Here is a 15,129-nt window from a genome sequence, read left to right as displayed (position 1 = left end):
TAAAAACATCATAATGTGTATCTTAGACTCCATTCACCACAATCACCGCGGGACATTTGATTTTAGTTTCTTCTTGTCTGTCATTGATCTGTTCCTCTGTCTGTCTGTCTTGTAGTATTTTCCGTACTTTGGCTACTGGTCTGCAGGTTACAGAGGTGTCGACGTGTCGTTGTAGTGTTGTGTGTGGTTTGTTTATTTTGAGTGCGGTTATTGGACTTTACATGCTCCAGGATTGGAAATTTCAGAGGAGGTAAAAGCGCAAAAACTGAATAACAGCAACAAACCAGGTTTGAACAATTATCGTACCGTACCTGAACAGTCCATGAATCTGAGACAAATAACTTCAGAACTTGCTAATCCTATTTACGACACAGACTGGTAACTAGACAAGAGGCCGTGTTTACCCATAATTCCTGTCTTAGCTTGGCGGTGTGGCGTTGTGCTAAGCGTTAGGAATACTGGAATACGCTTGCCACCGTATCTCTGATTACCGGTACCCTTCGTGGGATCGCAGGTTCGAATCCCATGCGGGGATGATCATGTGCGAAAGGATTGCTGGACTCCTCGCCACCGTAGGGTGGTTCACGTAACCGCTGGTCGTTACGGCTTTCTCCACCATCAAGTCCAGGCTTTTCCAAAACAAATCTGGTAACTGGCCTGGACTGCCAGTCTGGATTTCATGGCCTTTTCGAACGAGAAATCGGGCGGGCAATCAGAAATTCCCACGTGCAAATAATAATTCCTGGCGTGCAATTATAGCTCACGGCGTGCAAAACAACTGCGCTCGCGTGCAACTTACTTCGACATTAGATACCTCTCAATACCAAAGTGACCATAACACTTTATAGTCACTTTGCGCAATACATCCGCGTAAAATTACCGGTATTGGATAAAAATACGTTGAATCATAGCATAAATGGACGTTTGACCTTCAACCCCCAAACATTATTTCTACAGTTTGTAGCTAATTTTGAGTGTTTGTGCGACTTTGGATAACTTTAATTATTGGAAAAAATAATATGTTGAAACAGAGCAAAATGGACATATTTTGTCATTAATTTTGGGAGTGTTTTCACGGTCTTACTACTTACTGAATACAGCGCGAAACACCGCAAAGAGCGCAAAACAGCGCGAAACAGCGCAAAACAGCGCGAAACAGCGCAAAACAGAGGGAAACAGCGCAAAACAGTGTGGAAACAGCGCAAAACAGCGCGAAAGGGCGCAAAACAGAGGGAAACAGTGTGAAGCAGAAAAAAATTTTGCAATGAGTTCGGGGCACCTTGATTTGAGTTGGAGTACCACGGCAGCAAATTAAAAACACAAACCAACGGATGTAGCCAGTAATGCTGTAATGGCAGGTCTGCCCCTGTTGGTGACACATTTTGGGTACCATAATTTAGAACATTTTCCACATGGATATGGTTGGCTTTAGGGTTAGGGTTAGGTAAAAAGGGACCTCCAGAAGTATGTGCACCAAGATGGCGCACAACCTAAAAATAGTATGTGTGTGTGTGTGTGTGTAGCGGATTCAGGTTGTGCGACATTTTGCTGCACATACTTCTGGGGCACCAAAAAGGTAGATAAAATTTCGCGTGATGACCTATACTCCGGTACATAACCTTGTAAATAGCGCCATAAAACCATGGCGAGAGGCGCCGTGGTTCTTTCGTGGCAGGAGGTGGTAATGACTGCGTCTTCTGTTTTGCGCTGTTCCCCTCTGTTTTGCGCTGGTTTCCTTCTGTTTCGCGCTGGTTTCCTCTGTTTTGCGCTGTTTCGCGCTATTTTGCGCTGTTTCGCGCTCTTTTGCGCTGTTTCGCGCTGTTTTGCGCTCTTTGCGGTGTTTCGCGCTGTATTCAGTAAGTAGTAAGACCCGTGTTTTCACGTAGAATTAACAAATGAAAAATATGTCAAATCAGAGCAAAAATGGTCGTTTGACTTTTGACCACAAACATTATGTCTATACTTTGTCACTAATTTTGAGAGTGTTTGTGCGACTTTAGATACCAGTACTGTTCACTACATCCGTGTAAAATTATTGCTAAAAAATACGCTGAATCGGAGCCATAACTGGCCAGTGTCGGTGAGGAGGCGATCTTTTCGCCCATAACTGTTCTCACAGGATTCCTATCATTCACGATATGGTCTTTTTTGCTTTGCATTTTTCGATCAGGCCTAATCCTGCAAGCTAGTATTAGTCGACAATTGTGCAGTTATAACTTTTTGGCATCTTTATATTACTGGATTATTGATTTAACCTGTTCTGTGCGAATCGGTGCATTAGCGCAATTTCAGACGCTGTGTGTAAACCATGAGGTCTGGAATGTTTGTTATGGTCTTGTTTGGAAGAATAGCTCATTTCCTACCCAGCAATATAAGAATGAACGTTATATGACATTTGGAAGTAATAAAATATATCGCTTACATTTCACGAGTGTACTTCCCGCTGCGATAGAAAAACGTCGCACAGCAAGAAAATAATTCAATAAACCTTGGCGTTGCGCGCTAACCAATAACAAAAGCTAGTATGATAAGGTCTTATTTTGAAGGTCCTTTTATATGCTACATAACATAGGAGAGTGGACATCTCACAACGTCAGGAAGATAAAAAAATATCGAGTCGTTTGATCGCAGCTGCCTCACCGAAAAAAAGTTATTCCACATAGGCGTTTTATCTCGCAAATTCTCCTTGTCTCACGATTATAAGCTTTTATGATTCATAATAAATGTTTTATTATGACTCACAAAAGCTTTCAACGCGATAAAGCACAAACAAACAACCGATCGATCTATCAAGCTTAGCCTGGCCTGATTCGATGTGGTGACTTCTCAAACGGAAAATTTCCAAAACGTTTGAACGACACGCGCTAACGAAAAGCGTTTAGTATCATATGAAAGAGAAAACCAATGTGCAGTCAACTGTATAGTCACATTTGCGCTTTTCAATAGCTATACACGTCCAACAGATGATAGAATGAGAGAGTGTAAATATTTTTGTTATTTTTTGACGTTACGAGAGACCTCTTGAAAGAGGTCCTCCAGTGACATCTAGCGTATAGTACTCTAAAAGACCTTTCCAATGGTATATAATTATTGTATATTGGGTAAATTTTGGGGGTCGTTTGACATGAATAAAAATTGGTATACAAAATTGGGCTCGATAAAGAGTGTCGAACAGGTTAAAGACCATTTAAACCGATTTACATTGATTATTGATTTAAAGACCATTTAAACCGATTTACATGCTCCAGGATTGGAAATTTCAGAGGAGGTAAAAGCGCAAAAACTGAATAACAGCAACAAACCAGGTTTGAACAATTATCGTACCATACCTGAACAGTCCATGAATCTGAGACAAATAACTTCAGAACTTGCTAATCCTATTTACGACACAGACTGGTAACTAGACAAGAGGCCGTGTGTTGAACCATGTTACAAATTTTCGGCATGCGAAATTGAATTCCCTCGCGTGCATTTTTGCGGAGCGCTAGCGCCCTCGGGTGTGCACAGTGCACCTGCCATGGAATCCAGTCTGGATGGACCGGTAACCGGACGAGAGGCCGTGGTTCGCTATATGGTTAAGTCGTCTTATCGGCTTTCCCCCTCCTCCGGGATAAATATGTAAATCCTATTCAACATCAGTCGGTCAGGAGACTGATAAATGTTGATTTCTACTTTGTCATACTTTTGTACTTTGGTATCGGTACCACACCGCTGTTCTGGTAGTCTTATGGCTGTATCGCTACGGTACCTGTAGTTTATTAGCCTACTTCATACCACAGTACTGGTACTGTAGTCTACCATACTGCCATATGCTCAGAGTAGCCTAGTTTTGTAGTTAGCATTCACCACTTCTGCACTTGCACATCTGTACAGCAACCAAATTGTTAATTCTGTTCGTACCTAGTTTCTGAATTCATCATTTTGTTTTTATTTCTGTATATAGAGGTTGCCAATTTTTTCAAATTTTTGAGGCTACGAAAGCTGCGGAATGTGTTCAAAAGGCTTCTCCAACCATAATTCTTTGAAGAGCCCAATTGCACCAGGTTAGAATTGCTGTACTGTAGGTAGTTAATTTTTTCAGGTTTTGTTATCTTACCTATCTACTGCTGTACTGGTCAAATTTGATCCGTATCTTAATTTTGACTTATTGGCTTCTGCGCTATTTGTCTGTTTGTCATTATTGCTTTTCAGCATTTCAAGAAATTGCTCAAATAAAAAAATAAAAAAAGACCGCTTCATCTGAAGAGAATTTTTTTGTCGATTGTATGCACTCTATAATATCTCGAATATCTTGGAATTTTTTTAATTTTTCACTGATTGAAGATATTTTTGCCAATGCAGGTGGTCAGTTCAAAGCAACAAAAATTTGGAAAGATCTTGTCAATCATCTTTATGAAAATGCAAATGTGAAGAAAAGAAGAGTTATGATGAAATCTCATGATGATTGTTTTAGTGGTGAATATTTTTTTGTCAATATACAGATGTATTCTGGTACTTTTGTGCTGTCAGAAGTCGCCAGAATGAAATAAGTATGTCATAGAGCTAGAACTGAGTACTTACCGGTATATATATTTCATGAATCATACCGAAATATTAGTTCATTTGACGAATTTTTATTTTGATAGCATGATGTGAAATTTCCTATTTTAATTTCATGTAGGCCTACCTGATGGCAATTAGATGCAGTTTGAATGAAACACAAGTTTTGTTCAGATGTGTTACAACTTGCTTAAAGAGATACAGACTAACTTGCTATATTTATTCACTTCAAATTACTTAAGGAAAAAATGTTTTATTTTTTATAATATCTTCAGGATATTCTTACCACTCTTTACCTAAATAAAATTGTTGTTTCTCTTATTTGCCCTCGACTCGGCGTCTGAATGATATCTAGTGTGTCTATACGATCTATATGATGAGTATTTCAAATATTCCAACTATATACCATTGAAATGAATGTTTGTACAATTTCGATGCTACAGATGTTTCAGCAGTAAGCTTTTTTTTACATGCATGTATATATTTTTTATCTTCAATTTCATTTACAGGAGGAAATGCTGTTGATACCCTTCTGAGTTACGTTCAAGGTAATGCGGATAGATTTCCAAACACGACAATGGTAACTCGAGAAAATATTGTCAGACTTTGTCAAAGTTTTATCGATGCCGATGTATTTGAATGTGTTAATGCTGGAGATGATTCAGAAAAAAGATCGAAATTTGAGGATTCATCATCAAGACTTTATAGGTTTGATTTGAAAAACAAACGAGAATTTTTTAAGAGTAATATGTGTAAATCATCACCGTCACTCAGTGACCAAAACTGTCAGTCATTTGCAAATGATGTTGAGCATTTGCCAGCGAAATTCAGTAATTTATTGACAGTACCACGTTCGGTCGAACCAGTTGCAAGACATAAAACCATGTTTTCACCGTTCGGAAATGCATTACATGCTGTCGGTAAACGATCATCAAGTGAGCAGCGTCGTGCTTCTGGATCACAAACTAGCGATTCTGATTGTGAGAATAGGCCACAAAAGAAAACACCATCCAGATTAAAAAGAAGCGGTAGTTTCGTGAGAGTCGTCCTGAAAAGATCATCATCGGATTCAAATTTACGCAAAGAATCTTCATCTTCTACTGAATCTGATTCAAGTTCAAAGCATCGGAGTCCTGGTGATCCTTTAACAAGAGGAAGATTGAGGTTGAGTCAAAGATTATCATTTCGGAAAAAGTCTTTGAGGTATATAATATGATTTATTATCAATTTTCTGATTAAATATTCACCGATAAATTACTTTCAAATTACGCTCTTGGGTTTAATTTCAAAAAATTTTTTGAACCAGATTGTCGGAAATGAATAGTTCATTGTTATTCTTTAACTTCTGTACCATGTATCATAAAAAAATTGGATTCTTCTCCAAAAATAAGGATTGTCTGATACTGTCTTTGGTTATTTTCGTGATAATAATAGTATATAATATAATAGTAATATTCATTGCCGTTCGGATATATATAATCTTTTCAACTTTTTTCTAGGCGTTCTGGACACTCCTCATACCATTTACAACAACCCTGCGTAATTCAAAATCCTGCAGCTGGGAAAGAAAGATTAACAGATCAGGAAGATACTGCCAATGATGCAGCAATGTCTTCTAACTTATTTACTCACAAAGATTTGAAACGTAGAAGTCAACGTCGAATGCACTCAAATTCAGTTGTTGCTGATACCCATTGTAGTAAAGTGAAAGTTGTCAGCAGTAAACCTAGACAAAGAAAGCTTACTCCACAAGGTTCAAAGTATTTGTTTGATAATGAATGCAGTTATTTTTGGCAAACTTTGAGTTTCTGGATATGTTATAAAGGATTTTACTTTGTGTGATAATATAGCATTTGCCCCATATCCTCGCATATAAACAGAGTTTGAAACTCAAAAAAAAAGTTGCCAAACTGAGGGGTTGGCTTATACGTACATAACTCTGATCGCACTGAAGGGTTCGACACTTCTTACCGTTATTAATAAAAGTAAACATAACAATAATTATCATTTTCATTAATTCTCTACTGCAACCATTTGTTGTGATAGGTGCATACGGCAAATTACGATTTGTAGGGTCGGCTTGTATATGAATTTTTATAGATTCACAGTTTTAGGGCCGTTTTTACGGGCTCGACTTATATGCGAGAATATACCGTATTTGATCCAAGGAAGCATAAGCTACCTCCCGAGTAGTGCAATCATGAAACTTGCAAAATATAAAAGTATTTGTTATAATAAAATCAGATGCCGAACTGACTGGTTGTGAGCCCTCACTTGTTTACTGTCAGTTACCCACCCAGAAGACAAAAAGTATTCAAGTGCAATTGACCTCATAACTGTTTTTGTGATTATATTGATATGACTACTTCAAGTCACATGTAGATCGGTATTTACTATCGTACAATTCTATGCAGTAATTTTTATTTTGTCTCAGTAGCTCTTGCTCAGATTTTAATCTCCTTTATTTCCTAGTTAGTGCTTGTAACTTTGCTCAGAGATTAATCTCCTTTACTTCCTAGTTAGTGCTTGTAACCTTGCTTTGAGCGAATTTACTTTACAAAAATAGTACGATTATGTAACTTTGATAAGGTTTATTATAATTAGTCTATTGTTTTTTGTTGTCTGATGGTGATGTTTTTTTTTCTTTAGAAACATCTCATGTTAAAAGAGAAAGTGTTCGGGTTCGACTTCTACAAATACTGGACTTACCTTTTGTTGAAAGTTTGATTATATCTCCTACGTTTGATAAAAAAGTATTAGGAATCTCACAAGCAGGTTGGTTTATAATGGTGAACACTGAACACACATTCTTACGTTCAATAAGCCTAAATTTCTTATTTTATCAGGATTGAAAAGGCGTTTATTATTCAAATCTTTTTCCACCACACATTGTTTTTATATCATTGTCTTATTGTAATCACCTTTCCCTCAATTACTAGCTAGAATAATCACTTTCAAAGTCTCTTCCGAGTTTCTAGTTTTTCTTGTTTACAATGACCTTTAAATTTTGCCTATTTTGTTTGGATCCTCATGTGAGCATCTATAATTAAAGCTTTTATCCTTTTTCTCATTTTTTGTTGTAGAAAACAAGCAATCATGTGGATATACTGGAGTTCATTACAGTGAAGTTGTTGCATCATATAACAAGTGAGAAATTTATTCATTTCATCCCTATATCGTGTCAAAATATTAAGATCATGTAAATGTTTGAAATTCCAGAGGTTCTACTTGAAAATGAAAGTCTACCTGATGGCCTACTAACAATTTGCTTTTTTTAAATATATAAATTCCAGAGACTATTTTGAATCCTTGAAGTACGGCCTTGAAAATGTATAGTGGCTCAAGGTATTAGTGACTACTTTTCTAGAGTCTTGTTCAGAGTGCTAATATAATCCATAATATAAATTGTGAATGTTATACATCCAGAGAAACTTATAAGTTCAATTTGCCAATTGATGGCTTCATTATTTTAATATTCAACACAGTGATGATCCATGGATATTCAACTCACTGACTGTTCTACAACATATACCGGATAGTTATAACATTTTAAGAAAACATGCAAGATCGATTGATAACAGAAAGAAAACAGAGGTAGTATCTAAAGCATTTATTATTTTTTCATCCTATCTATTCAAAAGATTCGGTACTTCTTCAAGCTCCCACATATAAATGCTATGTATGCTATTGTCTTTTGAAATAATCTCACCTTCATGGAAGGCGTCATTAGCTTCAGTAACAATGTATATATACACATTCTTCTTATCAGGTATATTTTTGACTTCAGATCTCCTTATGGTTATAGTCCAGTGGTTCTCAAACGGTGGGGCGTACCCCACAAGAGGGGCGTAGAAAATTTTTTGAGGGGGGTGAAGCTAATTAAAAGTAAAAATATTTGTTAGATTTGATCTTCCCCGCCTTATTTTGGGTATTTATGTTCCATTCACGCATGTTTTTTGAATAAAACATACTTTCGCCGTACTATCCGTTTTGCAGCCCATCGTTAGCTAGTTATTTTTGAGGAGTGGTGCGAGACTTGACAAATTCAAAAATGGGACGGCTTAAAAAGTTTGAGAACCACTGTTATATTCTTTTACTAACTACACTTTAATAAAAGTTTTGAAAGAAATAATCTCCATTAAATATTATGGTAGTCTTGGAAATTAGTGTATGTACGTTCAATATCGGGCATATTATGTTGACTTTGAATTAAATAAATACAGTTATACAATAAGTCATAAACCATTCACCTAATATTGTATGAATCAAGGTAATCAATGCATTGGTGTAAATACCATGAATTCATGCAGTCAGGCATGTAATCAATATTAACATTGCAATGAATGAAGGTAGATTATCCCAATCTTAACAGTGATTCAAATCGTATTGACCAATGAGAGGCTTGTTGCTGGTTTAACCTGTAATATGAGGTCAAGTGGATTAAGTCGAGATTAATTGAAATAATCTCCATTGTCTGATTTATTCAATAGAGTGTGAGCCAGGTTTTGTTTATTTTTGTACAAAAATGAACGATTCTTTTCAAGTGTTTTTGTATATGAATTGGAATTCTCTCCGGAGCGCTGGATAAAAACAGAATTGAGAAATCGTTTTTTTTTAATTATGATTTTTGTTATGAAAAATAAACTGAAAAAAATCCTTTGTTACTATGTCCATGCTTTTCAAGTCAGAAATTGTTATGTCTGAAGAATAAGCAGAAAATTTTCTTTGCAAGGAAACCTTCATTTAGATGAGTGAGAATATGATATTCTTGCGCTGAGAATACTAGTTTTGTTAATTATATTTGTGAATGTAGTTACACAAAGATTGAAAGTATTTGGGAGCTGTAGTTTGTCATATACGCTCTACTTTATTAAGAACTTATTCGAAATTAAAAAAAAATCTGTTGTTTAGATAAATCCCATTAGGTAGGTGTATTAGACCAATTCATAATGCATTCGTTGTTTATGTGAAGACTGATTTTAAACATCTTATTATCCTTATATTTCCAGCTTTATTTTGCGATTGCCAATCACTACAATGCATTAACCCGGCCATTAATTGATGAAAACTACAATGGGATTGCTCAAGCTATCATTTCATTACTTGGTATGATTATTATTTTTGTTTTGTATTTATGATTGGAGCATTATGTAGAAATAATTTGAACAAAACAATTACTTAAATTCGAAATCAACCTTCTCTAATGTAGTTGTGATATGCCTGCATGTATTTTCAGTAGTTCAGTTTTAGTCGCTGTGCAGCCATAAAAAAGTCTTGGGTTGTGACATTCTTGACTCCAAAATTTTGACCCTGGCTCGCGACTCGATTGTGAAGAATTTTGAATTAAAATCCAACTCCAAACTCTGAAAAAAAAAACGGATTCTGATTACAAAAACTCAGTTGTATGCCTCTATAAATTATCTGTTCAAAATTCTTAGTTAACTCGATTCTCTTTGAGTTTCTGTCAATTTTCATCATGAAAAGTCTGAAAATTTGACTGAGGGTGCAAAATTTTTACTGCTTTACTGCAACATTTTACTTTTCAGGAATTTCATCTCTTAATCTACAAGCATGTAATTCTATAATAATATAAGTATTTGTTTATTTAATTTTAAACTTTTATTGAATCATTTTCAGTGTCTCGACCTGTTGATAAAATCATGGAAGCAACACAATTGTTTGTCCATCTTCTGGCAGATGCAAGACTGACAGAATTGCGACATCTTTGTATGTTTTTACATGTTGTTTGTACACAGAACGAAGTCAGACTTGTACATAAGGTAATGTAGCTTCTATAACTCCAAATATATTCATAGATATTTATTATATTGCGAGGATCACAGTGTGAGGACCAATATGATTGGAATGCTGGTCCAAACAGTATATAGTAATAGTGTTTTACAGTACTGCATTAATTTTCACCGAGCATCTTGATACTGCAAAGAGCCATTGTTCTCTTTTTCAAGAATTGCTTGAAATACTCCACTCTGACTCTCGATTGACAAAAAATTTAGCTCTGACTCAAGACTGACAAAACGTTTGTCTGTGGCTCCTAACACTATGTCAACGAATTGATACTCTATTTCTATCTATGTTCTAGGAGAATAAGAAATTTCAATAGCAAAAGTTTCGGCATATGCAAGCTTTTATTTTTTGTTGAGAATGCTTGATCAGCTTTGATAGCAGCTGATTACTCTTCAGACAGTCTTGAATAGAAACTTACCAAACATGGAACTCCAATTAAAATGGTTATGGTTCCTCAGAAATTTAGTATTTCCTTTTATTTCAGGGTAACAACCAAGCACTTGTTATTGAAACATTCACTCCTGCAATATTACGAATGCCAAACAGTATTGCTTGTGAGAATGGAATCAATGGTTGTAAAGGTTTAGTTCGATTCATGGTTCAACACCATCTGAGAGTATTTATGCTTCCTGCATCTGTTGAAATGATTGTTCAAAGAAAAGTTGATCTGTTGGAACAAGGAGAGATTGAGAGTCCCTCACTTGTCACAGGTTGAGTTTTGATATTGATGTTAATAAAAAAATTAGATGCAATTATTCGTATTTTGCAAGACATGGCTTCCATAAATGCCAATATTTTTGCAAGTATAGTTTAAAAAATACCACTGTTTATTGGTTTTGTCAATTTTAAAGTTTGTATCCTTCGACTGAATTATAGCATCAAAAAGATGAATTTGGGATGAAAGATTCCAAAACATAAATAAAAGTTAAAAAAATTTTCTCATGTTATTGTTCAGATACAGCATATTGCACAATGATATCTGAATCAGAGTATCAAGAACAAAGAGTTACATACACTCACTCTCGAGTCAGAGAATTATACTCCACTATCCAATCCAGTACATCTATCGCTCCAAGGAAGAAAAAAGATTTGATAAAGAAACTTCAAAGACAACATCCTGATGTGTTTGGAGTCAATAATAACAATGACGCAGGTGACATATTGATTTAAATGAGATCAGACTTACGGATCGTATTGTTAAATTGTTGCTGTTATTATTCTTTTTCTTGTGGTTGATATGAAAAAATTGTTTTTCTCTCTAACTGCTGGACCGATTGCTCTGAAATTTTCAGTGGTAAAAGATTGTTGTTGTCGCTAGAAACAATTTCTGGGTTCTATGGAATTCGTTTTTCATTTTAAAGTTTTGTGTGATGACGTCATTAAAATTTGAAAAAATCCAGTTCCGCAATCGCATTTCGGCAATCTTGTGGTCAGCGAGGTTCAGAGTTTTTTCAAAAGGTTGCCTACTGTCTACCGGTACTGTAAAAGATTCGGTATTACTTGGTTTCGGCCTTCGTGTTCATACTGGAAATACACACTGTGAATGTAAAAATGAACACAAAAATGGCATTTTGAGGGTGAAGAGAGATGCGTTGAGGCCAATACTATCGAGATTGTGTATTGAAGAACTGATGCATGCTAAGTTATAGTTGTATTAAAATTTAAAAATGTAGTTTGGTATATTATATATTCAATACTTCTTCCAATCAGAAAGAAATTTAGAAAATGACATGATTTGTGATGTCATTTATAGTAAATTGTAGGTTTAAATTTTCAGTAATAAAATTAATTTTTTTAGATAAGATAGGCTCTCAGTCTACTAAAGAACCAGAGAGAAAACTAGGGCATCCTGCTCGTTCATTTTTAACTTTAACTCGAGGGAAGCAAGAAAGAGGATTGGGAACATCTGGATCTCACAGAGATTTATCAGCAAGTGGAACGTCTAAAAGTAGCACTAATGGTAATCAACTTAGGACATTGCCCATATCCACACGATCTATGAGATTTACAGCTCCGAATTCTGACCCCTTGACGCGGAAACGGAGAAACAGCACAAGAGCTGAGGTTTTTATCTGAATGTCTTTTTATGTCTATGTAGCTGAGTTTGTATGAAACGTAGGAAGGCTTTAGAGACAATATGTTTTGCAATATAGATATGGTGTTAAAAATATTCGCTGATGTCCAGAACTGAATAGTCTACACTTTGCTGAATACACATTCCGAAATAATATCATATTGAGACGAGTATATACTTGCATAAATCACCATAAATTTACAGCGACATAGTTGCCAAAAACATTGTTTCATTAGTTTTTCTAAGTCAAATAAGACGATTGTCAGGATGTCAATAGATCGAAATAAATGTATTTGCAAATTAGGTAACCTACATTATCCCTAAGGTTATCATTCCTTTTGTCGAATGCATTCAAATATTTGTTGCCTTCTGGACTTTCCTGATCTAGCTTATGCTGAAATATGCAGGAATGAGGACCTGCCCACGACAGTTGCCTATTGCATCATGACTAGCATTTGATATTTTTTATTCATATCTTCTATATTATATTACTGAATATGGATCTTGCCATTTTTCTATAATACTCTGTATACAATCTCTGTTCATTTTGTTGCTGAGAAATATTTCACCTTGTATCTATAAGATGTGCAAAAGATGTATTTTAGAATTCTAAATAATCCAGAAGAATAAGCCTAATTGCTGCTTTCTCTGTAGTTTTGTCATTTTTGCAGGGAAAACATTTTTTTCGTCAAATTTTATATAGGCGACTTATTTCTATTTAACTTGATCATACGACAGAAATCTGATGTAACATACTTTTCACATTTCGGGGTATCTACTTACAGCATAGATATCTTAAATGATGTTGTGTAAAACTGACAATTATGATGAAAGATTGGCTGCAACATTGTAATTATTATCAATGTTTCATGACTGAATCAATCATGTTTTCGATTTTGTTTTGCACATTGCAACACTATGTAACTAGCAATATTTATTATCATATTTTGCAGTCTTAGAATCATGATTACCATACCTCACATTTTGTCTTGCTAGATAAAATTTTCAACATTCCGATTAATATGAAGCTTTCAAAACAAATATGTTCATAAATCTGTGCCTCCAGTTTTTACTGATAATACGCGGCTTGAATGTAAGTATATGCTATTATTTTTATATGAATTACCGATTTCATGCTTATCATATAATATTTGGAAACTGATATATTGATTACCCTAGCGAACCTTCACTGCAGTGTTGGGAGCCGCAAACGGCGCTGAACAAGCGATGCAAAGACCGGAGTGCCACATGTGTTTGCTTTTTTTGCTCTTCTTGTTACTGTTGGTATATTTTGAGTACAAGTGCTCTACACACAGATTTTGATATGTAAGATATTTTTAAACTTTTTTTCAGCCTTGAATGATGACCAAATAATCAGTGCATTTGGTTCTTTTCCTTATCCTTTGTTTCTATTTATGGCTATCGTCACTAATATTTTAGTGTAGTCATTTAAAAATAGACCTAACACTTTTTCAGTTTGGTAAATTTTCAAAATGTTTTTTGTGTGAATAATTGTATTTACGTTATTTGTTACTGTTTGAAGTACTTTTTCATTTCCTAGAGTGAATTTCCTCGAAATAGATTTAGGTATATTGCCTGTGTAGAACATTGTGCTGTGTTTATTTCTTCTGATGAAATTGTTTTGCTTATTACAAAGTTTTCTTATGAAATATTATTGTCAAGCTGTAGTCTCAGCTTCTCATTGTGCTATGATGATGCCTATATTTATTCAGTTTCTGTATTTTGAAATAAAAATTTATTGTATGACTAGTTTTTTCTGTAGCTGCAGAAAGTTTCATCTGTTAGTAGTAAGAATAGTACTACACTAAAATCGACAGTAAACAAAATCATTTGCACAAAATAGTTGCCACAGATGAGTGGAGCCACAGAAAACTGAAGGTTTTCAAACTGTGACACCCTTATGTTGCCATCAAATATGCTACAAAAGTGTTATGACAGTTTTTTAGGCAGTTTGTTAAACAGAATCTGTATAAATAAGAGCATTCACTTTTAAGGATTTCATAATTGTTGTTCAATTTTGAAACTTGAATGGACAGAAAGTAATGACTTAATGTTCAATTGATGACTGAGTTTACCACAAACATTGATCCGTCCGTAAACGCACTCATGAACGCAAATTGAATTCATTTTTTATATGACCTAAATCTATCTATAGCCACTGAGGAGATGGATACATTACACTCACTAGGGAACAGGTTGAAGTAATTTTTTATTCTAGAAAAAGTACGTTGGAAACTCTTCACGCTCTATTTCCTATTTTGGGAGGGGATTGGGCATGGACATCGCGACAAAGCATTGGCGTGTACACTGTCGCCAAGTGTTTCCGATGAAATTTGAACAGAAGCAGGAATGTGGCCGTTTTTTTTCAGAACTTATTCTAAAAATTCAAACTAGCAGTCATGGCCTGATAATGTGTAACTTATAAATGAACGCCCTAGGGCCTAGGCAGTTATACACAATGAAATATAGGTGAGACATACCGAATATCTCCTTTCTTGATAGTTTCGGTGGCAACGCATTCGCGTTCAGTTGTGGTATGTAGGCGGTTTGCATTGTGGGCTCTGCCTTTGTCATTTTTTTTCGAAAAATAGACTAATAATAATGTACCAGAAATCATTAAGGGTATTTTATGAGTCTTTTATTTACCATAATAGTATTATGGTAGAAAAGGCAGCTTCTCCTGGGTAACA

At 35.2% G+C, this 15,129-nt stretch overlaps 1 protein-coding gene across 2 annotated transcripts; it reads left to right on the top strand.

Annotated features, from left to right (window-relative positions):
* The first annotated feature begins 144 nt into the window (after nucleotides 1–144).
* Nucleotides 145–14,188, top strand: LOC120338983 (DEP domain-containing protein 7-like). 2 transcript variants are annotated; one of them, XM_078116047.1, is made up of 13 exons: nucleotides 145–287; nucleotides 3,944–4,043; nucleotides 4,342–4,455; nucleotides 5,049–5,742; nucleotides 6,039–6,292; nucleotides 7,189–7,314; nucleotides 7,623–7,686; nucleotides 8,025–8,133; nucleotides 9,549–9,645; nucleotides 10,177–10,319; nucleotides 10,829–11,054; nucleotides 11,300–11,497; nucleotides 12,143–14,188. In XM_078116047.1, the coding sequence occupies exons 2-13, from the start codon at nucleotides 3,989–3,991 to the stop codon at nucleotides 12,418–12,420; spliced, it is 2,358 nt and encodes a 785-aa protein (XP_077972173.1). In that variant the 5' UTR covers nucleotides 145–287; nucleotides 3,944–3,988; the 3' UTR covers nucleotides 12,421–14,188. The 2 variants fall into 2 exon arrangements, with proteins under 2 accessions (XP_077972173.1, XP_077972172.1); XM_078116046.1 differs by lacking the exon at nucleotides 145–287 and adding an exon at nucleotides 3,235–3,305.
* The last annotated feature ends 941 nt before the right edge of the window (nucleotides 14,189–15,129 follow it).

The sequence above is a fragment of the Styela clava genome, chromosome 9 (assembly GCF_964204865.1).
Source record: "Styela clava chromosome 9, kaStyClav1.hap1.2, whole genome shotgun sequence".
NCBI classification, from domain to species: Eukaryota; Metazoa; Chordata; class Ascidiacea; order Stolidobranchia; family Styelidae; genus Styela; species Styela clava.
The sequence above is the reverse complement of the archived record's forward strand: the minus strand, read 5'-3'. Positions and strand labels throughout refer to the sequence as shown.